General features: G+C 35.9%; 1 protein-coding gene across 1 annotated transcript in view; it reads right to left on the bottom strand.

Annotated features, from left to right (window-relative positions):
* LOC138314328 (ATP-binding cassette sub-family C member 3-like) overlaps positions 1–27,891 on the bottom strand; it is a 67,710-nt gene that overhangs the window by 16,741 nt on the left and 23,078 nt on the right. Inside the window, exons 3-11 of the mRNA XM_069254615.1 lie at positions 26,527–26,847; positions 19,349–19,486; positions 12,299–12,445; positions 11,129–11,213; positions 7,417–7,483; positions 6,977–7,103; positions 6,561–6,737; positions 6,171–6,338; positions 2,037–2,229 (exon numbers count right to left, since the gene is read on the bottom strand). Coding sequence (XP_069110716.1) covers positions 2,037–2,229; positions 6,171–6,338; positions 6,561–6,737; positions 6,977–7,103; positions 7,417–7,483; positions 11,129–11,213; positions 12,299–12,445; positions 19,349–19,486; positions 26,527–26,847 — 1,423 coding nt within the window. The remainder of the gene's footprint in view (positions 1–2,036; positions 2,230–6,170; positions 6,339–6,560; positions 6,738–6,976; positions 7,104–7,416; positions 7,484–11,128; positions 11,214–12,298; positions 12,446–19,348; positions 19,487–26,526; positions 26,848–27,891) is intronic.

Raw genomic sequence — 27,891 nt, 5'->3', positions numbered from 1 at the left:
CAATTTGCTAGGCCATTGAATTTAAAAGAATTTCTGAACTTGGATGTTTTATGCCTTGACAAAACCAATATTGCATTGTGGAAGATCGTGTTTGAATGGGATGAACATTACTGACTAGGATGGTACAGTCTATGTAGGCAGGACACAAATTATTCATGATTTTGACAATCAAGACACATTCATTGTATTCAACAATTTGGGTGAAAGGCAGCCATTTCAATTTTTTTGTAATTGTTTTATTTTTTTCCAACAGCAGTAATATATACATTTCAATTTGACAAATAATTGTTCACTGGGAAAACTATAAACTACATCTAAAATAATTCGTAATGTAATTTTCTGGATTCTTTAGAAAAAAATTAAGAAATTAATGTGAATAGTACTAGTGTCCCCAAATGTTAGAACAATAGTCAATATATGGCAAAAAAGCAAATTATCGTAAGTGATTCTAGCCTACATTTTAATCTGCACAGCTGATAGAGTAGAAATCTTACACATCATGCAGGACCTCGCTCATGAAAATAAGACGCCGCTTATTTTCTTTGATAGTAAAATATTACAGTCGTAGTTTCAAGTACCGACTTATTTTACGAATTGGTTAACTTTCGAGAGTATCAAATATGATACGACTTATTTACAAGGTTTTTATTGATTTCTTTGTTTTTACTTTTTCCCTTTTTCAATTGAATTATTACCGTATAATGTATTGTTATATGACTATGAGTTTTACCGTTTTCTGATTGGTCTAGACCGCTTGGACAGGTCTTGACAAAATGCAATGTTAACCTGTGACCTCAAAAATATTTCAAATAGCAAAACTTGTATCATTTCATATAACAAAACAATTATTGTCTTTTTAAATGTTAATACGAGAAATTGTTAAACCTTTGAAAGGTGATATTTCCATTCGGCCTCGTGAAATATCACCTTTCTCAGGTTTAACAATTCTTCGTATTAACCTACAAAAGGTCAATATTTGTATAATATCAAAATATCATTATTTGTAATATCCCGAAAAGATCATGTAAGCAACTGAGCATATTTTATATTTCATTTCATATTAACTAGTATCATTTTTATATGCAATTACGTATCTGAATTCGTATTAAACGGAATATCCCATCCCCGTTATCAAATTGACAGGTGAGGTAACCAAGCATATCGTTAGCTCCGTATATCTCTAGGAGTGTGCGACCAGGAGTAAATGTGTGATACTTGACCATGTCAAAACAATAGGCAGTGGTCTAGTGTGATGTGAATATATATCAAAACTGTAATCTTATTTGATACCTTCTAGGTTTCTCTTTCAATTGTACTTTTTACTATGAAAACTCGACAGAATATTATGATATTCAATTCCACACTCAGCCAAATAATAAAAATGATCTTAAGTTGTTATTAACCACTAGATCTAAATGTTCTTATTTAACCAGTTTACAACAGGAATCAATAATTAATGTAAGATTATATAGTTCTCCGTCTAAACAATTCTTGATCATTACACCTCGCTTTATCTTATATGAGATACTACCCGATGAACAGTGGCATCTGTTATATTGAGACCAATGAAGGGAACCACTTCTGAGCGTTGCCTTCATGGAAGGTTACACTTTTTATGGCTAGCTGGTCTAAATGATCTTTTAATCAATTTTAAATAGTAATCAAATATCAAAACGGTTTATCCCTAACAAAGAAAATTATTTAATCAACCACAAAATGGAACATATCAATTGGTAAATAGATCTTTCCAAAATAACGGGGCCGCGGTGGCCGAGTGGTTAAGATTTCCCGACATATTACCACGAGCCCTCCACCTCTGGGACTCGAGTTCGAATCCCATGTGGGGCAGGTACTGACCGCTGGTCGGTGGTTTTTCTCCGGATACTCCGGCTTTCCACCACCAACAAACCTGGCACGTCCTTAAATGACCCTGGCTGTTAATAGGACATTAAACTAATCAAACCAAAACTAAATACGTCTCACCTTGGACTATTCGCGTTTTTAGCTGTCTTATCGAACACAGTTATGTCTCTTACCCTCTGGGTCTTCTTCATCATCGGATTCGTCCTCAGTTTGGACAAAGTACGTCTGTAGAAACTTAGCAAATGCTCCAGCATGACTCAGCAATTCATCATAAGACCCAACCTCTGTTACTTTGCCGTTATCTAGAACCACAATGGTATCCACATGTGGCAGCCATTGGACGCCATGGGTTATTAACACCCTCGTCTGTAAAAACAAGAGGCCCAGAGGACCTGTAACACTCACCTGCTTTTAAGTAATTATCACAAAAACTCTTACATTTGGAAATTGCAAAATTGACCCTACTATTTGTTTAAAAATTATGCTATCAATACCATATGACTATGGGTGTAATTCAATGTTAAGTTTCAGAAGAGCTGTTTACATGGAAATCGCAAGATTGGCCATTTTGGTCCCGCCCTCAAACCCTTGGGAGTCAGTTCCAACATTTGTACAATTTTGAATTCCCATCCTATAAGGACGCTTCTATTGCAACATGACTTCTATCCCATGCTCAGTTTTAGCGAAGAGTTTTATATGGAAATAGCCTTATTGACCCCTTTCGGTCCTACCCCTCAAACCCCCAGGGGTCAACCCCACCATTTGTACAATTTTGAATCCCCTGCTGCTGGTGCAATATAAGTGTGTTATCTCACAAAAAAAGAAGGTCCCCCTCACAGAGAGGGACAGGGTATCTATTCAATCAACAATAAATGATAATCCAATATGATATATGGCAAAACATATGTAAAATACATATAAAACAATATTTATTTCCCAAAAAGAAGTCGTTTATGTGGAAATACCCAAATTGGCTTTTTGGGCCGCACCCCTCAGACCCCCGAGGTCAACGCCACCATTTGGTTACTTTTTAATCCCCACCCCATAAGGTTGAGCCTTTTGGCTCCGCTCTTCAGGCTTCCGACCATTTTTCAGTCAGTGCTCCTTAAGAATGGTACCAGTCAAAGTTTGTTACATTCTGAGCAGTGGTTATGAAGTCGATTGTTCACGAACGGACGGACGACAGACGACGAACGTCGGACACCACAGTATCACACCAGGTGAGCTAATAAATCACAATGTAGTACAAGGGTTATCAATACCATTGTCTGTAAAAAATAAATCACAATGGAAACCATGGGTTATCAAAACCATCACCTGTAACAATAAATCACAATGGATGCCATGGTTTGACAGTACAATAGTCTGTAACATTAAATCGTAATGGATGCCATTGGTTATCAATACAATCATCTGTAACATTAAATCACAATGGATGCCATGGGTTATCAATACCCTCATCTGTAACATTAAATCACAATGGATGTCATCGGTTATCAATACCCTCATCTGTAACATTAAATCACAATGGACGCCATGGGTTATCAATACCCTCATCTGTAACATTAAATCACAAAGGACACCATGGTTTATCAATACCTTCATCTGTAACATTAAATCACAAAGGACACCTTGGGTTATCAATACCCTCATCTGCAACATTAAATCACAAAGGACACCATGGTTTATCAATACCTTCATCTGTAACATTAAATCACAAAGGATGCCATGGGTTATCAATACCCTCATCTGTAACATTAAATCACAATGGACGCCATGGGTTATCAATACCCTTATCAGTAACATTAAATCACAATGGACACCATGGTTTATCAATACCCTCATCTGTAACATTAAATCTCAATGGGTGCCATGGGTTATCAATACCCTCATCTGTAACATTAAATCACAATGGATGTCATGTTTTATCAATACCCTCATCTGTAACATTAAATCACAATGGACGCCATGGGTTATCAATACCCTCATCTGTAACATTAAATCACAATGGATGTCATGGTTTATCAATACCCTCATCTGTAACATTAAATCACAATGGATGTCATGGTTTATCAATACCCTCATCTGTAACATTAAATCACAATGGACGCCATGGGTTATCAATACCCTCATCTGTAACATTAAATCACAATGGATGCCATGGGTTATCAATACCCTCATCTGTAACATTAAATCACAATGGATGTCATGGTTTATCAATACCCTCATCTGTAACATTAAACCACAATGGATGCCATGGGTTATCAATACCCTCATCTGTAACATTAAATCACAATGGATGCCATGGGTTATCAATACCCTCATCTGTAACATTAAATCACAATGGACGCCATGGGTTATCAATACCCTTATCAGTAACATTAAATCACAATGGACACAATGGTTTATCAATACCCTCATCTGTAACATTAAATCACAATGGGTGCCATGGGTTATCAATACCCTCATCTGTAACATTAAATCACAATGGATGTCATGTTTTATCAATACCCTTATCTGTAACATTAAATCACAATGGACGCCATGGGTTATCAATACCCTTATCAGTAACATTAAATCACAATGGACACCATGGTTTATCAATACCCTCATCTGTAACATTAAATCACAATGGGTGCCATGGGTTATCAATACCCTTATCTGTAACATTAAATCACAATGGATGTCATGTTTTATCAATACCCTCATCTGTAACATTAAATCACAATGGATGCCATGGGTTATCAATACCCATATCTGAAACATTAAATCACAATGGATGCCATGGGTTATCAATACCCTCATCTGTAACATTAAATCACAATGGATGTCATGGTTTATCAATACCCTCATCTGTAACATTAAATCACAATGGATGCCATCAGTTATCAATACCCTCATCTGTAACATTAAATCACAATGGATGCCATCAGTTATCAATACCCTCATCTGTAACATTAAATCACAAAGGACACCATGGGTTATCAATACCCTCATCTGTAACATTAAATCACAATGAATGTCATGGGTTATCAATACAATCATATGTAACATTAAATCACAATGGATGCCATGGGTTATCAATACCCTGATCTGTAACATTAAATCACAATGGATGCCATCAGTTATCAATAACCTCATCTGTAATATTAAATCACAATGGATGCCATGGGTTATCAATACCCATATCTGTAACATTAAATCACAATGGATGTCATGGTTTATCAATACAATCATATGTAACATTAAATCACAATGGATGCCATCAGTTATCAATACCCTCATCTGTAACATTAAATCACAATGGATGCCATGGGTTATCAATACCCATATCTGAAACAGTAAATCACAATGGATGCCATGGGTTATCAATACCCTCATCTGTAACATTAAATCACAATGGATGCCATCAGTTATCAATACCCTCATCTGTAACAATAAATCACAATGGAAGTCATGGGTTATCAATACCCTCATCAGTAACATTAAATCACAAAGGACACCATGGTTTATCAATACCCTCATATGTAACATTAAATCACAATGGATGTCATGGTTTATCAATACCTTCAACTGTAACATTAAATCACAAAGGACACCATGGTTTATCAATACCTTCATCTGTAACATTAAATCACAATGGATGCCATTGGTTATCAATACCCTCATCTGCAACATTAAATCACAATGAATGCCATGGGTTATCAATACCCTCATCTGTAACATTAAATCACAATGGAAGCCATGGATTATCAATACCCTCATCTGTAACATTAAATCACAAAAGATGCCATAAGTTATCAATACCCTCATCTGTAACATTAAATCACAATGGATGTCATGGGTTATCAATACCCTCATCTGTAACATTAAATCACAATGGATGCCATGGGTTATCAATACCCTCATCTGTAACATTAAATCACAAAGGACACCTTGGGTTATCAATACCCTCATCTGTAACATAAAATCACAATGGATGCCATGGGTTATCAATACCCTCATCTGTAACATTAAATCACAATGGATGCCATGGGTTATCAATACAATCATCTGTAACATTAAATCACAGTTGATGCCATGGGTTATCAATACATATCATCTGTAACATTAAATCACAATGGATGCCATGGGTAATCAATACCCTCATTTGTAACATTAAATCACAATGGATACCATGGGTTATCAATACCTTCACCTGTAAAATAATTCACAATGGATGCCATTGGTTTTCAATATCCTCTTCTTATTAAAATAAATCACAATGAAAGCCAAGGTTTATCAAACTTATCATATAGACACCTTACCTTTTTCTCCAGAAGTCCATTATGCCCTATGACCCTATCAAATATGTGTTTTCCCACATGGGAATCAACAGCACTGAGTGGATCATCTAACAGGTAGATGTCGGAGTCAAAGTAAACGGCCCGAGCCAGACTGACCCTCTGTTTCTGACCACCGCTAAGGTTGATTCCCTAAAACAAGGAATCTAAAATTATTTAATTTTCATAACTAACCAACTCATATAGTTGAATAACTGATTTATGGCAAAAGTTAATGCTCTGATACTAACATCGGTAGAAAGGAAACACATGTTACTGGATTTTTTCAACTTTAAAGTATTTTAAAAAATCGAAAAAAAAAACAATTAAACACATCACGAAAAATAATTAGTAACAGAGGTTATGAACTCTGACCTTTTCTCCAATTTCTGTTTGGTCCCCTCCAGGGAGCATGTCTATATCAGAGACAAGGGCACATGCTTCAACTATCTCGTCATAACGCTGCTGGTGCAAGTTCTCACCAAACAGGATGTTTTCTTTTAATGTTGCATTCTGGATCCAGGCTTGTTGAGGTATGTATGACACAGTGCCCTGTATAACAAATATGACATTTTGTCTTTATTTTATTTTCTTAAACAAAAAGTTCCATAGCTTAGTCTATGTTATACTTTTCAGAGTCATATCTAAATTTTACTTATCGGTAGACACACATACCTTTACTTTAAGCTTGAATGCTTCCATTATGCGACCTTTCCTCTCATTTAATTGATGCTTTGTTCTTTTAGTTTCTCTAGTATATCTGAATTGGTTAATAGAAATATGAAACTTGCCTTCACATTAACCTTTCCTTTTACTTTCTTCATCTCTCCCAAAATGGCCGACACCAAGGAAGATTTCCCAGCTCCCACCTGTCCAACAACGGCCACCAGGCCACCCACTGGGACATGAATGTTAATGCTAAACAAAAAAAGTACATAATTACGTCTCATATCAATGAACATTAAAACTGGTAGCTCAAATATTTACATAAAATTGTTGTTTTAATTATCTTGGTATGGTCGCGTAGCTTATCAATTTTCACATTACACTTAGTGAACATACATCGAATTTCAAAATCGAAAAAAGCACTTGCACTATTTGTAATCTAAAAACGTCTTCTTTACTACTTTACACTTCGACTTTACAGTTCGAAGATATCAATTAAAAAAAACAATTTGGACCAAGATTTATTTCTATTTTCAATTAAACAGTTAAACATGGGGTCACTTACTCTGATAGAGTAGTTCCAATATCCTCATCCCACAGAAATTCGCCATCCCTGATCACAACTGCATCACCTATCAAATCGAACATACATGACCAAGTATAAATATTTTCCATCCCTGATAACAACTGCATCACCTATCAAATTGAACATACATGAACAACTACAGATATTCTCCATCCCTGAGCACAACTGCATCATATGTCAAATAAAACATATGTGACTAAGTACAGATATTCTTCGTCACTGACCACAACTGCATCATATGTCAAATAGAACACACATGACCAAGTACAGATATTCTCCATCCCTGATCACAATTGCATCACCTATAAAATAGAACATATGTGACTAAGTACAGATATTCTTCGTCCCTGATCACAACTGCATCATATGTCAAATAGAACATACATGACTAAGTACAGATATTCTCCATCCCTGATCACAACTGCATCATATGTCAAATAGAACATACATGACCAAGTACAGATATTTTCCATCCCTGATCACAATTGCATCACCTATAAAATAGAACATACATGACTATGTACAGATATTCTTCGTCCCTGATCCCAACTGCATCATATGTCAAATAGAACATACATGACTAAGTACAGATATTCTTCGTCCCTGATCACAACTGCATCATATGTCAAATAGAACATACATGACCAAATACAGATATTATCCATCCCTGATTACAACTGCATCATATGACAAATACAAAATATATGACTAAGTACAGATATAATATTTCCTGATCTACACATCTCTCTGTTTATCAGGGTCATCAGTGAAAACTAACAATGTCATCTCGGTGGATACTTACATTCTGCGGCGTCATGAGACACGCTTTATCAGGGTCGTCACTGTAGAGAACCTAACCTTGTCTCTAATATACAAATCTCTCGGTGGATATCTACATTCTATGTCGTCATGAAACACGTTTTATAAGGGTTGTCAACGTAGAGAACCTAACCTTGTCTCTTATCTACACATCACTCTGTGGATATCTACATTATGTGGCGTCATGAGACACGATTTATACGGGTCGTCACTGTAGAGAACCTAACCTTGTCTGTAATATACACATCTCTCGGTGGATATCTACATTCTGTGGCGTCATGAGACACGTTTTATAAGGGTCGTCACTGTAGAGAATATAACCATGTCTCTAATCTACACATCAATCTGTGGATATCTACATTCTGGGGCGTCATGAGACACGCTTTATCAGGGTGGTCACTGTAGAGAATATAACCATGTCTCTAATCTACACATCTCTCGGTGGATGTCTACATTCCGGGGCGTCATGAGACACGCTTTATCAGGGTGGTCACTGTAGAGAATATAACCATGTCTCTAATCTACACATCTCTCTGTAGATACATACATTCTTGGGCGTTATGAGACACGCTTTATCAAGGTTGTCACAGTTGAGGAACTAACCATGTCTCTAATCTACACATCTCGCTGTAGATACATACATTCTTGGGCGTCATGAGACACGCTTTATCAAGATTGTCACTGTTGAGGAACTAACTATGTCTCTAATTTACACATCTCGCGGTGGATACTTACATTCTATGGCGTCATGAGACACGCTTTATCAAGGTTGTCACTGTAGAGAACCTAACCATGTCTCTAATCTTCACATTACTCTGTGGATATCTACATTCTGAGGCGTCATGAGACACGCTTTATCTGGGTCGTCACTGAAGAGAACCTAACCATGTCTCTAATCTACATATCTCTCAGTGGATACTTACATTCTTGGGCGTCATGAGACACGCTTTATCAAGGTTGTCACTGTTGAGGAACTAACCATTTCTATTATCTACACATCACTCTGTGGATATCTACATTCTGTGGCGTCATGAGACATGTTTTATCAGGGTCGTCACTGTAGAGAACCTAACCCTGTCTCTAATCTACACATCTCTCAGTGGATACTTACATTCTGGGGCATCATGAGACACGCTTTATCAAGGTTGTCACTGTTGAGGAACTAACCATGTCTCTAATCTATACATCTCTCGGTGGATACTTACATTCTTGGGCGTCATGAGACACGCTTTATCATGGTTGTTACAGTTGAGGAACTAACCATGTCTCTAATCTACACATCTCTCTGTGGATACTTACATTCTGTGGCGTCATGAGACACGCTTTACCAATTTTGTAACTAGAGAACCTAACCATGTCTCTAATCTACACATCACTCTGTGGATATCTACATTCTGGGGCCTCATGAGACACGCTTTATCAGGGTCGTCACTGTAGAGAACCTAACCTTGTCTCTAATGTACACATCTCTCGGTGGATACTTACATTCTGGGGCATCATGAGATACGTTTTATCAGGTTCGTCACTGTAGAGAACCTAACCTTGTCTCTAATCTACACATCTCTCGGTGGATACTTACATTCTGGGGCATCATGAGATACGTTTTATCAGGGTCGTCACTGTAAAGAACCTAACCCTGTCTCTAATCTACACATCTCTCGGTGGATACTTACATTCTGGGGCGTCATGAGACACGCTTTAACAGGGTCGTCACTGTAGAGAACCTAACCCTGTCTCTAATCTACACATCTCTCGGTGGATACTTACATTCTGTGGCGTCATAAGACACGCTTTATCAATTTTGTAACTGTAGAGAACCTAACCATGTCTCTAATATACACATCTCTCGGTGGATACTTACATTCTGGGGCATCATGAGATACATTTTATCAGGGTCGTCACTGTAAAGAACCTATTCTTGTCTCTAATATACACATCTCTCGGTGGATATCTACATTCTTGGGCGTCATGAGACACGTTTTATCAAGATTGTCACTGTTGAGGAACTAACTATGTCTCTAATCTACACATCTCTCTGTGGATACTTACATTCTTGGGCGTCATGAGACACGCTTTATCAAGGTTGTCACTGTTGAGGAACTAACTATGTCTCTAATCTACACATCTCTCGGTGGATACTTACATTCTATGGCGTCATGAGACACGCTTTATCAAGGTTGTCACTGTTGAGGAACTAACCATGTCTCTAATCTACACATCTCGCTGTAGATACATACATTCTTGGGCGTCATGAGACACGCTTTATCAAGGTTGTCACTGTTGAGGAACTAACTATGTCTCTAATCTACACATCTCTCGGTGGATACTTACATTCTATGGCGTCATGAGACACGCTTTATCAAGGTTGTCACTGTAGAGAACCTAACCATGTCTCTAATCTTCACATCACTCTGTGGATATCTACATTCTGGGGCGTCATGAGACACGCTTTATCTGGGTCGTCACTGTAGAGAACCTAACAATGTCTCTAATATACACATCTCTCGGTGGATACTTACATTCTTGGGCGTCATGAGACACGCTTTATCAAGGTTGTCACTGTTGAGGAACTAACCATGTCTCTAATCTACACATCTCTCGGTGGATACTTACATTCTGGGGCGTCATGAGACACGCTTTATCAAGGTTGTCACTGTTGAGGAACTAACCATGTCTCTAATCTACACATCTCTCGGTGGATACTTATATTCTGGGGCGTCATGAGACACGCTTTATTAATGTTGCTACTGTTGAGGAACTAACTATGTCTCTGATCTACACATATACATTCTTGGGCGTCATGAAACACGTTTTATCACGATCGTCACTGTTGAGGAACTAACAACGTCGCTAACAATCTGTGGATACTTACCTTCTGAAGCGTCATGAGACACACTTTTTCTATCTAGGTCGTCACTGTTGAGAAATTTACTTAAACGCTTTACAGAGACATTGGCCTGCAAGTAGAAAACATATCGCAACGAAAATCATGATAAATTTATGTATCAGTAGGAATAATACGGCACGTTAGCAGGAGTAGCTTGAATATCAAGTGAGCAAAAAATTGAATATCTGCTGATTGAAATATGTTATTTTTCTATCTACTGTATAATATGTCCGTAGAAACAGACATCTTATTATTGCCATGTCTTCTGAGAGAGATTGGTAAAATATGAATTGTAACAAGAAGCCCAAGGGCCTTAAGAGTCATCATAGATTCTTTGGCAAATGTCATATAGGAAATCAATTACATATGGTGTCATGGTAGCCATCTTCAACCAGAGAAAAACACTTTGACAAGATCATATCAGGATCATTTTAGCCAAGTTTCAACCAAATTGCAGCGGTATAACTTTAGAAGAAGTTCAAAATGTGTTTTCAAAATGACGGTTGTGGCGAATTTATTGGATTTCGAATCGACCCGCAAAAATAACAACACTTCAACGGGACCATGTTAAAATAAGGTCATGCAAATTTCAGCCAAATCACACCGGAGAAGTTCAAAATGTGTTTTCAAGATGGCGACCGTGACAAACATCTTGGATTTCGGATCGACCAAAAAAACGACAACACTTTGTTGGAACCATGTCAGGATCAGTTCATGCAAGTTTCAGCCAAATCGTACAGGTAGAACTTGAGAAAAAAAATCGAATTTTGTTTTCAAGATGGCGGCTGTGATGGCCATCTTGGATTCTGGATCGACCCGCAAAAATAACAACACTTGGTCGGGACCATGTCAGGATCATTTCATGCAAGTTTCGGCTAAATTGCACTGGTAAAATTTGAGAAGAAGTTCAAAATGTGAAACACACGGTGCACGGCGCACGGCGCACGGCGGATCAGACGAAACATGACGACTATAGGTCATCATGACCATTCGGGTCAGATGACCAAAAAATTAAGTAATGGTAACATCCTTTTATGTCGCTGGATCAAAGATTCAAAATCCATTTTTTTCTGAAATAAAGTTAAAATCTCAATTTTTGTTTTACGCCAAGATAACTTTTATACGTTTTATGTAATTAAAGAGACAACTGCTTACCGTGACAACCTCGGAGATAACTGCAGGGGCAACGTTGACTGCAAATCTGAGTATGTTAAACAAGGAGATTGCAACGAAGGCAGTCTGAGGGTCCAGGTAATGGGTATTAGAGGTGTAGATAAACGTCACAAAGGTCGCCAACGACACCTAATAAGGCACAGATTCAATTTCAACAAATTTTATTTCAAATATTATTTGAAAAGGGATTGAACAACAGGCAAAGTCTATATAAGTGCTCTCCCTAAGTAACAATTAGTACATAGCAAGACAGAAGATATATAAGTTAAGATACGCAGTGTTGTTTACAATATATAACAGTATAAACATATTATAATTATCAGATACAAGATTTGAATGTGGAAGTTTGTAGTTACATATATTTCTTCAATCATGTTTAAAAACTGTATGTCTATAGAAGATAATTACCAGGTTTTAAAAGGTTATTGGTACGGAATCAAGTATTCAATGAAAGGTTTCCCTCTACCCATAGTATACAGACCAAAAAATGTCCATATCGGCTTACTAGCCATTGGTCATCACCCATGAGTTTTGGGGCCAGTCATGGATACTGGATTCTGTATTTAAAGTAAGATTGTTAAGGAGAGTAAGTCAGTGTTGTTGTATTTATGAATACACTTTGAAAGATTTTTAAAAGTACATATAGGTTAAGCTACATTTAACTGTTATATAATTATAGTGTTAGAAAATATAAGACATAATTATAACATGATGATTAACTTAATCCATCTCCAGAAAATTCATATTAATGTTTATAACTAAAAACATAATTTAGTTATCACCTAAACAACACTGCATAGTAATTGTTATAATTAATACATAATGCATACAAGTATAAAATATTCAAAGAATCAAACACAATCACCCATTAGATCAATATGGAGGAATAGCAACCAGTGATCAGAGGCACAGTGATCTTATTATTTACTATTGTGTAGTACAATCAATGTATTTATATTTTATTTTACATTTCAGGTTTAAAATGGAAAATTAACAAAACTGCTTTTATGTACTGTATTATAAGCTCGGAAATCTATTTGTGGATCTTACAAACTCAATAGTACATTCAAATATATATTTATTGGCCTGATCATCACATTCACAACAACCTGATATAATCTTATCTCGATTGTAGTGGCTGTGATTATCATCAAATAATTTATCTTTTAAAGTTCTGCGTGGATTATCATGTTTCACACAGTCAAGAAAATAATGTTGACCTGTTTCATGAGCATTATCATGTGGTAATGTCACTTACAGATCTTTTTAGGAGTTGCTTAAATTGGTCTAATGATGTGATATTAGATAAGTCAAACCTTGCTGCAAGTTCATTATAATCTCCAATTGTAGATGGTAAAAAATCTTTTTGCATATGCAGTTGTCCTGCATAAAGGTATTGTAAAGATTCGTTCATTTTTTCATAAATGTGGATTTACATTATTTAAAAAGGGTTCAATCAATTGTGTTAAGTAAGTGGGAGCAGCTCCTGTAATAATTTTGTACAAGAGAATTAGTGTGTGTTTTTTTCGTCTTGCAGCAAGGGTGTCCCAACCAAGTTCAGAATAAAGTTTATAGTGAGAGGTTCCCTTACGGAGTCCTGTAATTCAATTATTGCTTCCTCATGTTATCAAAAACGATGTCACCATATTCAAGTATGGGTCTTATATAAGCATTCTATATTGTGATGAGTGTTTTGCGACTCATTTTATATTTAACAGACTTAAGTAAGTTAATACGCTTACTTGCTTTATTACAGATAAAATTTATATGATGAAGTCACTTACCATCTTCAGAGAAGAAAACACGAAGATGTTTATGATTAGATACATTTTCCACAGTTTCAATTTAAGAAACAATATCAGGAATGATAATATTTCTTTTCCGATTAAAAGTTATAGATTCTGTTTTTGAAGGATTAAACTTTATATCCCATTCATTGGACCATACATTTACATTTTCTAAGTCATTAGGTAGACTAGTAGCTGCTTCTAGCGGAGTAGTATCTATTACTTAATAAAAAGAGATGTATCATCAGCAAAAAGACGTTTTTAATTTGTTATATATTCAGTTTTATTATTTTTCTGGATTTTTTGTCACTTCCCATTGGTCAAAAACACGCCACGTGATCACCGATAAAAACTATATTGCGCGATTTTCCGGAAGTAGTTTATAGAAAAAGTATATTGCACGGTTATTTTTAGTTAAAACCCAGCTAGTAAAACTTCCTTTGTTGTATATGACCATTATATTACATAATGGACACCTCGGAGTCCATTATGTAACTCACTGTCCATTATTATAGGGCCACTGTCCATTATTCCCCAAAATAATGGACAGTCTATTTTGAACAAAGGAAAAAAACGCTGCTGTAAGGAAAACCAAACATGTTTATTTGACTGTCCAAAATTTTACATTTATGTTCATTCCTCCATTGAAATCATTACTTCCCCTTCCTAGCTGTTACTGTTCTGAAAATTAAAAAAAAAACATAATTAGAGTCTTGCATTATTATTTGTTACATATTTTTAAAACTTGTAATTGACGAGGAATAGAATTCTAGATTCTTGACCGAGTTGGGATAATACGCAGTCTTTTAGCTCAGATATCTCACAATCCTTATAACATATAATCTGATGATTATTGTTAAACATAATATACTTAAGAGCGAAACCTGTCTAATCTGACACCTGCTTTCCCTACATCCTATTTGTAACTGTTCCGTATTCAACAATAGCAACAATAGTATACAATAGTATCTGACTTTCCTACACCCTGAATAATCTGACCACACAAGTTGCTCCCACATGGTGTCGGATTAGACAGGTTTCACAGTATACCAGTGCAATGCTATCATAGCAATCAGATATGGATTTGTTTTATCATATCTATAACATGCGTATGGTCGATTTTTTTTAGGAAAAACAGTTGTTTAAATTGTAGGGAAAACTCACCTTGCTTGTATGTATTTGATGTAAAGTTAGACAATGCACCTGTCCTTGTGCGAATAAATTGGTCACTTTAAACAGGCACACCATTACTCCAGTTAGAACGTTATATCATCTGAATCACAGCTGCGTACATCCCTAAATGATGGCCGGGCAAGGTAATATCACTATCCGACATGTTCAAAAACACTGTTGTACCTCCAAAGGTGTAAAACTAAATGATTGTGCATGCATCTCAACACTGTTACTCCATTATTTGTCACAGGTGAGTGAACACCTGTGCTATTCCTGAAATGGGATGTCCCATTTCTCAAACAGGGTACGCAAGGTAGTGAGTAGTGGTATGATGGGTTTTAAGTAGGATAAATTCCTCAAACTGTCCATTATTAGAGAGAATGGATTGTACCTCGCCCTGCGGGCTCGGTACTATCCATTCTCTCTAATAATGGACAGGTTTTCGGAAATTATCCATTACATAACGTTATCGTCTACGTTACTAAAACGCTTCGTGTTCCTGGCGCTTTGAAACAAACGCTTTGATGACCTGAGTTTGAAGCGTAACCACAAAATGTGACAGACGACGTTGATTGTTTCGGTTTCTTACAAAGATGATGATGACTTCCAGCTGATGACCAGGCCTACAGTTTAAGCTTTTAAAGTTTCAATATAAACACGGTAGGAGAGTATGAAATAATCGAATAACATTCATTAGGCGTCTGGAGCCATTGATTAGTGAATACGTTTGATATTTATTTTTGAAATTCCACCTAGGATACTTACAACATTAGGCCTAGGATAATCCTACTGTATGTAAACGATTTTTATTTTACGGAATGGAGTACTAAGCATAAGATAATGTATCTTAATGTCAATCTGGATCTGTTAATATATGTTTGACGTCGAAGTGTATTATTTCAACGGAGAACAAACTATACATTTAATTGACTGTGTCCTTAAGACATGAAGCTACATGTATAATGGAGTACATGTACACGTATGCAATTTACAAACACGCATGCACCTGGTTCATGTAATAAAAGCTTGAAGTGCATCAATTGATACTGTTTTCATATGTTGTTTTTGAATAATACTTGTTACAAAATCATAGGATTGTAACTGTCATCACGAAGCAGAATTTAAAATGCGATGCTCATTTAGTTTCACACTCATTTTAAAATGTAAAAATCCAGAAAAATAATAAAACAATTATAGCATTTTGATTTTGGTCAATACATGGTTATATCGACCACAGAAAAAATATCGACCTCGGACTACGTCCTCGGTAAATATTTTATCTTTGGTCGATATAACCATGTATCGACCTCATCAAAATGTTATATTTGCATAATATCATTCATATAAATCAGAAATAGAAACGGACCGAGGACTGATCCCTGTAGGACACCAGCACTTACCTCTCTATATGAAGAGTAGAAGCCTTTAGTCATAACTCTATGTTTATGATTACTTAAGTAGTTTCTAAACCAATTAAGGAGAATTCCTTTAATATCATATTTTTCAAGTTTAAATAATAAGCCAGGATGCCATACGCGATCAAAAGCCTTGCTTAAATCAAAAAATGCTGATCTAATTTCAAGACCTTCGTCAAGTTTTTGAATAATAGTATTATACATGGAAATAATAGTTGATAAACAGTAGTCATCAGGAATGAATCAAGACTGGTATTTTGATAACAATTCAAATTCCAGTAAATGGTTATATAAATGTTTGAATATAATCTTTTTCTAAAATCTTACTAAAACAACAAGTAATATATATTGGACGGTAGTTAGAAACATCATTTATATCAGCTTTACCTTGGTAAATAGCATTAATATTAGCCATTTTCGAAGACAGAGGAATATAACCAGATGTCATGTTTTTTTAAATAACAGAGTCAATGGAGTTATCAGTGATGAGGAAAGACGTTTTATAACTTTTTAAATAATATCATCTGGCCCTACATGTTTCTTATCATTAAGTATGTTGAGTTGGTCCCTCGTATCCTGTTCATGAAATAAAATGTTTACTTAGTGTATTGGGGGACTGAGGAACAAGAGGTAAGGGATCAATATTATCTGAGGATGATGATATGGCATTTTATCAAGAGGATGGAACAAAAGAGTATTGTTATGATGTAATGGTGGAATAACGAGTCATTTGTTATTAATTTTCAGAAAAGTTTTTGCTATTTTCCACCATTTAGATGTTGTGTGGTAGTGTGTAAAGGTATAAAATGTCATAAAGGTAAGTGGTGTAGATAAAAGTAATAAAGGTAACTAATAATGGACAGGTGTGTAGATAAAAAGTCATAAAGGTAACTAATAATGACAGTGGTGTAGATAAAAGTCATAAAGGTAACTAATAATGGACAGTGGTGTAGATAAAAGTCATAAAGGTAACTAATAATGGACAGTGGTGTAGATAAAAGTCATAAAGGTAACTAATAATGGACAGTGGTGTAGATAAAAGTCATAAAGGTAACTAATAATGGACAGTGGTGTAGATAAAAGTCATAAAGGTAACTAATAATGGACAGTGGTGTAGATAAAAGTCATAAAGGTATAATAATGGACAGTGGTAGATAAAAGTCATAAAGGTAACTAATAATGACAGTGGTGTAGATAAAAGTCATAAAGGTAACTAATAATGGACAGTGGTGTAGATAAAAGTCATAAAGGTAACTAATAATGGACAGTGGTGTAGATAAAAGTCATAAAGGTAACTAATAATGGACAGTGGTGTAGATAAAAGTCATAAAGGTAACTAATAATGGACAGTGGTGTAGATAAAAGTCATAAAGGTAACTAATAATGGACAGTGGTGTAGATAAAAGTCATAAAGGTTACTAATAATGGACAGTGGTGTAGATAAAAGTCATAAAGGTAACTAATAATGGACAGTGGTGTAGATAAAAGTCATAAAGGTAACTAATAATGGACAGTGGTGTAGATAAAAGTCATAAAGGTTACTAATAATGTACAGTGGTGTAGATAAAAGTCATAAAGGTAACTAATAATGTACAGTGGTGTAGATAAAAGTCATAAAGGTAACTAATAATGGACAGTGGTGTAGATAAAAGTCATAAAGGTAACTAATAATGGACAGTGGTGTAGATAAAAGTCATAAAGGTAACTAATAATGGACAGTGGTGTAGATAAAAGTCATAAAGGTAACTAAATGACAGTGGTGTAGATAAAAGTCATAAATAGTACATGGTGTAGATAAAAGTCATAAAGGTAACTAATAATGGACAGTGGTGTAGATAAAAGTCATAAAGGTAACTAATAATGTACAGTGGTGTAGATAAAAGTCATAAAGGTAACTAATAATGGACAGTGGTGTAGATAAAAGTCATAAAGGTAACTAATAATGACATACAGTGTGTAGATAAAAGTCATAAAGGTAACTAATAATACAGTGTAGATAAAAGTAGTGGACAGTGTGTAGATAAAAGTCATAAAGGTAACTAATAATGGACAGTGGTGTAGATAAAAGTCATAAAGGTAACTAATAATGGACAGTGGTGTAGATAAAAGTCATAAAGGTAACTAATAATGTACAGTGGTGTTGATAAAAGTCATAAAGGTAAGTAATAATGGACAGTGGTGTAGATAAAAGTCAGAAAGGGACCTAATAATGGACAGTGGTATAGATAAAAGTCAGAAAGGGACCTAATATTGGACAGTGGTGTAGATAAAAGTCATAAAGGTTACTGATAATGGACAGTGGTGTAGAGTAATACAAATATCATAGAGTCCCAACTGAACACTTAAAGTACTCCATCTATGGTGTATATGTATGTACAAATTCAATGTCTGTGGTTTTGAATATTGGGGTTTTATTTTTCATACCATCAAACATTACGTGAAATGAACAAAACACCTTTTAATTTACATCGGGGAGTGGTTTCATTGTTTTGATGTGCACAGGTTCGCTGAGCGTACCTAAGAATGCTGTTTCACACCATCAAAAACACCCTCACCATAGACTATATTTATATAACACAATCTTATATAATGTAAATTAATTTTATCTTATCAAGCTGGATAATTCCTATACATCTAAAATCCTCATGCAGACTTACCAGGTAAGGAGCAATTGTCCAGGAGAACATAAACCCACAGTTGTAAATGCCAGCCTTCCAGATCACTGCCAGCTCTAGTTTCCTCACGGCAGCTATCTTCTCCTTAAAGGACATCTCCCAGGCATAGAGTTTTAGGATCTGTAAAGTATCTTTAGTGTATATCAGGTAATTATAGGATATTTAAAAAACGAGAGGCCCATGGGCCTTAAAGGTCACCTGAGTTCGGATACAGAATGAAACAAAGACATATAAACACTATATATTGGCCCACCAGGCCCTTAAAGTCAGTCAGTGATTTTATAAATTTGACTTTTTAATCTATGAAAATTATTTGGTTCCATCAAATCTGTGAATTCAGATAATTTTGAAATTTTAGCCATTTTGACCCCTTATGGCCCCGCCCCTCTGGCCCCTAAAGGTCAGCTAGGACCAATATTGATAAGATGGTAAAATGCTATCTCAGGCTGATAATTCTAACCCAGTTTGACTAGTTTCCTATGAAAAATAAGCAAATAAAGTTCATAAATGTGTTTTTCTTATATAAACTATAGTAAACTTGACCCCCTCCTCAGGGAGAAACTTGAGACCCCCAGGGTCATATAATTCACACTTTTTGAAAAGGACCTTAAGACCTTTCCATCTGTGAAGAGTATTTGATTCTACCAGTTCCAAAATTTCAGAAAAAGAATTTTAAAGTTTTAGCGTATTAGACCCCTTAAGGCCCCGCCCCTAAGACCACTGGGGGTCAGTCATGGAAATTTGTTAATAGGATTCAATGGCCATTTCATAGGGATAATTCTGATAACATTTGACTAATTTCCTATTACAAATAACCAAATAATGCTTAAAAATGTGTTTTCCATAAATAAACTATAGTAAACTTAACCCCCTCCCCAGGGGAAAACCTGAGACCCCAGGGCCATGAAATTCACAATTCTTGAGAGGAACCTGATGACCCTTCTATCAATGAAGACTATCTAATTCTAACAGTTACAGAATTTCAGAAGATTTTTGAATTTTGGCTAATTTGACCCCTTTTGGCCCCGCCCCTAAGGCCCCTGGGGGTCAGTCATAGAAAATGTGTTAATAGGATTCAATGGTTATTTCATAGGAATAATTCTGACGACGTTTGACTAATTTCCTATTACAAATGACCAAATAATGCTCAAAAATGTGCTTTCCCTATATAAACTAAAGTAAACTGAACCCCCACCCCAGGGGAAAACCCGATACTCCAGGGTCATATAAATCACACTTTTTGTAGAGGGCCTTGAGACCTTTCTATCCATAAAGAGTATTTGATTCTACCATATCTGTGAGTGGAGAAGAAGATATTTTGAAGTTTTAGTCAATTTGACCCTTCCCAGAGCCCCATAGTGGGTGGGGGTCATATAATTCACAATTTTAATTGGCCTTATGCCTTAGAAGTTTTGTGCAAAATTTCACTGAAATTGCTTCAGTGGTTTTGGAGAAGAAGACGAAAATGTAAAAAGTTTATCGTCGCACGACGGACGACAGACGATGGACGACGGACGATGACGGACAAAAAGGCGATTAGAATAGGTCACCATGAGACTGTCTCAGGTGACCTAAAATTACAGTGTGATTTCAGCAGGTATGTTGCCATCTTAACATACATAAGGCATAAAAAACAATTTTCGTGTAAAAAAATCTGTATTGTGGCTAATGTTATTTGAATGCTTTTAAAGCTTAATTCATCAAACCTGATAGTTTTCAATTGATAACTGAAGACAAAATAGCATGTTAAAAATTTTCACCAACTTATGACACATATAACTTGAGAATGTTCTTGAATTTAATCGAAAACCACTGTGATACGCGTGCTCATACGCGTGCTCATATGGTAGCCAAACTCAAAAGATGATATGATTAAATTGTCCAGTTTTCATGCTGTATTTTGGTTTATTTTTATGATTAACGTTTACCTTTTTCTTAGCCTATTTTAGTATTTACTTCAGCTTGTTTTGTGTGTCTAACGTGTGCTATCCATTTCTATTATAATATATGGATATGCTAATGAGATTAGAGTCAAATAGCATTATCGCTCTAGAGGGGTGTACGTCTATTATTAGAGTCCACTCTAATATGATGGAGTTCCTTCAGGAAATCGATCTACGTTGAGTCACTATCTCGTTAGTGTGTTCTATAATTATTGGATTTTCTTCGCAAACAGGCAGTGTGTAACGTTCTGAGGACTAACGTACAACGTGTTGATATCAGAGTTGCAGCCGTACTGTATGACCTACGAATTTGTGCTATTCGTTCGAAATTATCGGCAACTTTTGGATTCATATTCTTCCTCTCATATACTATATTGTGACTCATACTGAACATACGTATGGTACATATCGTTAACCACGTGGAACGTACAAACTTATGTAGTGACTTCATAACTGTTGTTCGGCCATCGTTTACATTTCTACGTACTGTGTTTAGGGACGCTCAGGCTACATACCTACTACTATGGGACCTAAACGTAAAGGAACGAGAGTTTCCTTACGACCCGGAATTAGTCGAAAATTGGACTATTTCACGTTTACGCGAGGAGTGTACAAAATTGGGAGTTTCGTACAAGTCAAGCGATAAGCGCTTTGTTTTGGTGAAGAAACTTAAAGGCGCTGAAGTTAGGGTTGTGTGCAAAGCAGTAGCAGTGCGCGATCCCAGGATGCATCAGTAGAAAATGGCGGCGCCCATGACGCTCATAGCTCCAATAGTCTCACGGACTTCGTAACTAAATTGGCTGATAGTGTTGCCACCTTCCAAGACAGTTACCTCCGTCTGGAGCAGCGTTTCTCTTCATTTAATACAGAGCAATCGCCAATCACGCCTTCTGAGTGATAATTCTGTGAGGACTCTGAGTGATAATTCTGTGAGGAACAGTCGTAACGTAAGTAACATTTCTGCTGCGGCAGGAAGCGAATTCCAAGTTCCTACTAGTACAAGTGTACCAGATCAAGATCTCAGGGATGGTCAACCTACCGTCGTTTGTCAGACGAAACTTCTAACACTCTCTCGTCGCACACGATTGGGTTTTTCCTCAGAATTAATGCCACTAGTAGAAACTATTTCCCCTGCTTTACGTCAACAGATTTACGAGGAGAGACGTTAATTTGGCAGCGCTTTTAATCCCGTATTTTAATGGCCAGAATGACCCAAATTGCCAAGCCGATAAACCTCACGCACGTCTAAATAGAAAGCTCACACTTAATGAGTTTATACTCGCTTTTAGGGTATATTAACAAGTAATTTGTTCAGCCCATCCCTCAAGGAGATTTGAACTTGACCTCTACGAAAGAGACCTAGTAGACATGGGCACTAAGTACGATACAGGTTTTTACGAGTACCATAAACAATTTTCTATGAAAGCAGCAGCCCAGCTACGGTACAACAATATCCCTATTGACTGGTCTATCCGTGATAATACTAGTTTTGCAATAATTTTGCCAATCATAAGCCCAATATGTGTGACCATTGTAACAACACATTGCATACTTCGGGATTTTGCCCTTCATCACGCGATAAGCGCATGGTAATACAAACTTACTGCGATAACTAACACCTGGGCCAGTTCGTAATTCAGGTAATTCAACAACCGACTCGAAAGGACTTCCAAAATCTGTCATGAATGTCGCGAACTGTGTAATACCTTCAACAGTATGTATATCTGTAATCTACCTAACTGTTCTTTCTGCATGCCTGTTTGTTATGCAAGGAAGATCACCCTCAGTCGGCCTGCCCTTAGAGGGTACCAAGCCTCCACCGAAGAAAAGGTAGCTCTAAATCAAACGGAATTGAAGGTTTCTATACCTATTAAAGTGGGTAATCTATAACATTATGATCATTTTGCACTTGTTAGATGACTTTATCGTTATAGACCCCGCTTCTACGAATGCTTCTGTTACGATGGATCGGTTCCTATCCGTGTTCTCGAAACTTTGTATACCTTTAGGAGCATATAAAACTGTTGGACCTTGTACTAAGCTGGAATATCTAGATGTGTTTTAAGATTCACAAGCTAATGAGACTCTTCTACCGCTGGAGAAAATCCATCGAATTTATCGCATCTTGGATTCTTTTAAGACACAAATGTCGTGCAAAAAAGAGAGCTCTAAAGTTTATTGGGTCACATGAACTTTGCATGTCGGTGTGTTTAATCTGGCCGATCCTTTGTTTCTCACTTAATCGCCTTATCTACTACCGTGCGTAAACTCCATTGTCATATTAAACTTACCGAAGATTGCCGTGCAGATCTAAAGATGTGGTCCATTTTCTTAAAAAAAACTGGAATGGTGTTTCCTTTTTCTTGGATGATCACATAACTACAGCCGCTGATTTACATTTGTTTACTGACGCTATCTTACATGCGTTTGGCAGAATTTTGGGGATTATGAGGTTTCAAGGTGTATTCCCAACCAACCTCCTTAAGCTGGATTCCTCTATGGCCTTTTTAGAACTCTACCGCATCGTTATAGTCTGTGTGCTGTGGGGACGTCAGTGGCACCATTGTGACAATAGAGCAATTATAAAGGTCGCTCCAAAGTGAAAATCATGATGAAGTTCATGAGAAAGTTAACTTATGTTAAGTTAACCATTCAGCTATCAATAACCTTTTTGTGTATGCTGTACACATTCCAGGGAAAATAACATTGCAGATGCTTTTTCTCGTTTCCAGATGGTGCGCTTCCGTCAGTATGCTCCACACGCCGATGTCTACACGATTCCCTGTCTTCCTATGTCATCTTTGATGATGAGCTGACTGAAGAAGTGGATGACCTATGGGGAAAAGTCCTAAGCCCTGGAACTTTAGCTACATACAGCTCGGGTTTAATGGTTTTTTTTAATTTTGTGCTTATGCGTGGACTCAGTTACAAAGTAGGCAGATTGCCTTCAATTTCTGAGGACTTACTCATTCATTTTGTTACTTATTGTAACAAACAGTTAGGCCTTAAAATCGATACCATCAAATTATACCTTTCAGGTATATGCTTCCATTACATTCGTGACAATTTAGGAGATCCACTTGCTGGAACTTTATATCAAAAGATCAACTATTTCGATTGGTATTGAACGTTATCCTATCACTTACGATATTTTGGTCAAGATGTGTGCCGCCTTGAACAGTAATTATGGGATGTTTACCCCTTTCACGGACCTCATGCTCCAATGTGTATATAAAACTGCGTTTTTTTGGTTTTATGCGTTGTGGCGAATGTACTTGTCGTAGTGTGAATGACACAAACGTTATTCGTATCAGTAATGTTACCATGGCCCCAGAGCATTCTAGATTTGACTTGTGCTTGCGGTCATCAACAACAGACCCTTTTGCTAGAGGGGTCTTTTATTAAGATTTTTGAAAGTCCTGGTTTAACCCCTGTGCAAACTATGTTAGAATATCTTAATTAACGCCTTTCTCAAGGTGGTATAGCCTCTGCACCGCCTTTTCTTGACAATTTCAATGTGACAGGGTATTTACCGTTGATGAGACAAACATTTATTTCATATTTGAAAGAATCGCTCGAACGTATTGGTGTAGATAGTTGTCATTTTAATGGACACTCGTTTCGTATTAGTGCGCTTCAGGTGTAGAGGATCATCTGATTCAAACATTGGGCCAGATATATTCGTACAAATCTTCAATCCATTTCTCATGCTCAGCATACTATGTCGTCTTTAGTATATATTACGACAGTACTTGTCGATTACATGACATCTATGGATCAGTGTTTGATTGTTAATGTACTTTGTTTTCTTCTTTGTTTACACATATACGCTACTATTTTATTATTAGTATTGGGGGCTCCCACTCAGAGTATGTATTCTTAGTAATTATTCTTCCTCTTCGTTCAATTTTGGGCTTTATTCCTGGGGAATTCTACCCCCGATACTGAATTATATCTAACTGTATATTATTAGGTTGTAGCAATTAGTAACTTTCCTTATTATCTACTCTTGAATCACTCAAGAGGCTCTTAAATAGAGTTGTTTTATTCTTATTCTCTTGAATCGCTCAAGAGGCTCTTAAATCGTAGAGTTGTTTCATTCTTATTCCCTTGAATCGCTCGAGAGGCTCTTAAATCTTAGAGTTGTTTTCCGTCTTATTCTCTTGAATCGCTCAAGAGGCTCTTAAATCTTAGAGATGTTTTCAGTCATATTCTCTTGAATCGCTCCAGAGGCTAGTACATCGCTTAAGAGTTTTCTTTCCTCTTAAATCGCTTTAGAGTTTTACTCTCTGATTCGCTCGAGAGTCTTTGCAGCTATATATCTTTCTCACTCTTGATTCGCTTAAGAGTACATTTTCCTGTTGTCGACCTCAAGAATTTTTAGTATACACTTAAATCGCTAAGTGTTATATCAAGTAATTATTTTAGATTACTTGTTTTAGTGGTAATATCATTATATTTTGTGTTAGATTTTGTGGAGTGAGTAGCCCCTAATACGCCAAAGTTTATTAGTTATGTTTTTATGTACTGTTTCACAACACTCTTAATAAACAGATTAACTGTACTGTTGTGTTAGTTGTATATAAATCTGTAGTTTTAGTGTTGATTAGGTAACTATACATTGATGACCTTGACTAATGTTATTTCTGTAGTTTTAATGTTGATTAGGTAACTATACATTGGTGACCTTGACATATATGTTATTACTATAGTTTTAGTGTTGATTAGGTAACTATACATTGGTGACCTTGACATACATGTTATTACTATAGTTTTAGTGTTAATTAAGTAACTATACATTGGTGACCTTGACATATATGTTATTACTGTAGTTTTAGTGTTGATTAGGTAACTATACATTGGTGACCTTGACATATATGTTATTATTGTAGTTTTCGTGTTCATTAAGTAACTATACATTGGTGACCTTGACATATATGTTATTACTGTAGTTTTAGTGTTGATTAGGTAACTATACATTGGTGACCTTGACATATATGTTATTATTGTAGTTTTCGTGTTCATTAAGTAACTATACATTGGTGACCTTGACATGAATATAAATAATCTACTTTTAGTTTACTATCAGGTGAATTAGTGACTGTTTTAAAACTGTTGTGACATCTCTTGAGCTATCCTTTCCCCTGTTATCCTTTATCATAATTTGTTTGTGTTATTATTACAAAAAGTAGTCATTAGGATATGACTTTGACCTACCTTGATACCATTAAGAACTTCTGTAACCACTTTGATTCTACTATCCTTTAGTGTCATCTGTTCTTCCTGTAGTTTTTGTAATTTATACATGAGATACCCGTTAGCAGGAAACATCAGTATCAGAGACCCAAAGCCCGCAAACATAGATGGGCCTGTTGTTTCATACAGGAAGTAAAGAGCTATTGCCATCTGAAGGGGAGAAGACCAGATACCCCATATATACTGTAATGTTGACACAATACGCTCAGTGTCCACAGACATGAGGTTCACTATTTCACCGATTGTCGATTCTTTCCTCGCTGCACTGCTCATTGATAATGCCTGTCAAGGAAAAATATATAAACAATAATGATAATTAATTATGATATATGTAGATGAAATGAATGTAATTATTGAGACCATTTCACCTGCTCAGCATAAAACTAATAAAAAGGATGTAAATACCGTGACCATTTCTACCATTCAGCATAAAACTGTTAATACTGGGGTCATTTCTACCGGATGTGGAAATTCAAGTCACTATCGATGACCACTTCAATTATCATGAGCATAAGGGGTAAAGCAATATGACATGCTGCATATAAGAAAAATTACAAAACCAAAACGAAATTGAAGAGTCAATAGAGGAGTTACTCACAATTTTCTAAATTTGATAGAAATTGATCAGAAGAAAAAAATAAGAAGAAATTAGTTTGAAAAAGGTAAATGGTAGCATTATTATATCAAGAAAAAATGGGAAGACGAAGGAGACAGAAAAGCTAATTAATTATTTTTTTCAATCTCAAAAACTATTTTACATGAAATCAAGTTCTTCTACGACATTTCCTTTAAATCAGATAGTAACTTAGCACATGTAAATCTTTAATCTTGAAATTAAAAATATTCCAAAACTCGATATTTTGAATGCTGAAAAATTAGAAGGATTCATTACAATAAATGAAGCTTCTAAAACATCAAGAAAAATGAAGAAAATAAAAGTCTATGTTCTGATGGATATACAGTTGAATGTTTTTAAAAATATCTTTGGAAATCGGTCATTTTATTGGCCGTAATTTAAATCATGGGTACATAAGGGGGAGCTATATGTTAACAACGACATGGAGTAATACATTGTATTTTGAAGAAAATACAAATCTCATTAGTATTTATAAAAATTGGAGGCCAAATACTTTATTAAATATTATTTATAAAATTGTGTCTGGGGCAATTTCAAATAACTTAAATAATAATTAGATAAAATTATTGATAGGAACCAATCAATTATACGATAAATGCAATAATAGAGGACAATGATATAACAGGTGGAATGGTTCTAATGATAGACTTTGAAAGCTTTCGATTCAGTTTCATGGGAAATTCTTGGGA

The sequence above is a fragment of the Argopecten irradians genome, chromosome 1 (genome assembly GCF_041381155.1).
Source record: "Argopecten irradians isolate NY chromosome 1, Ai_NY, whole genome shotgun sequence".
In the NCBI taxonomy this organism is placed as follows: domain Eukaryota; kingdom Metazoa; phylum Mollusca; class Bivalvia; order Pectinida; family Pectinidae; genus Argopecten; species Argopecten irradians.
The sequence above is the reverse complement of the archived record's forward strand: the minus strand, read 5'-3'. Positions and strand labels throughout refer to the sequence as shown.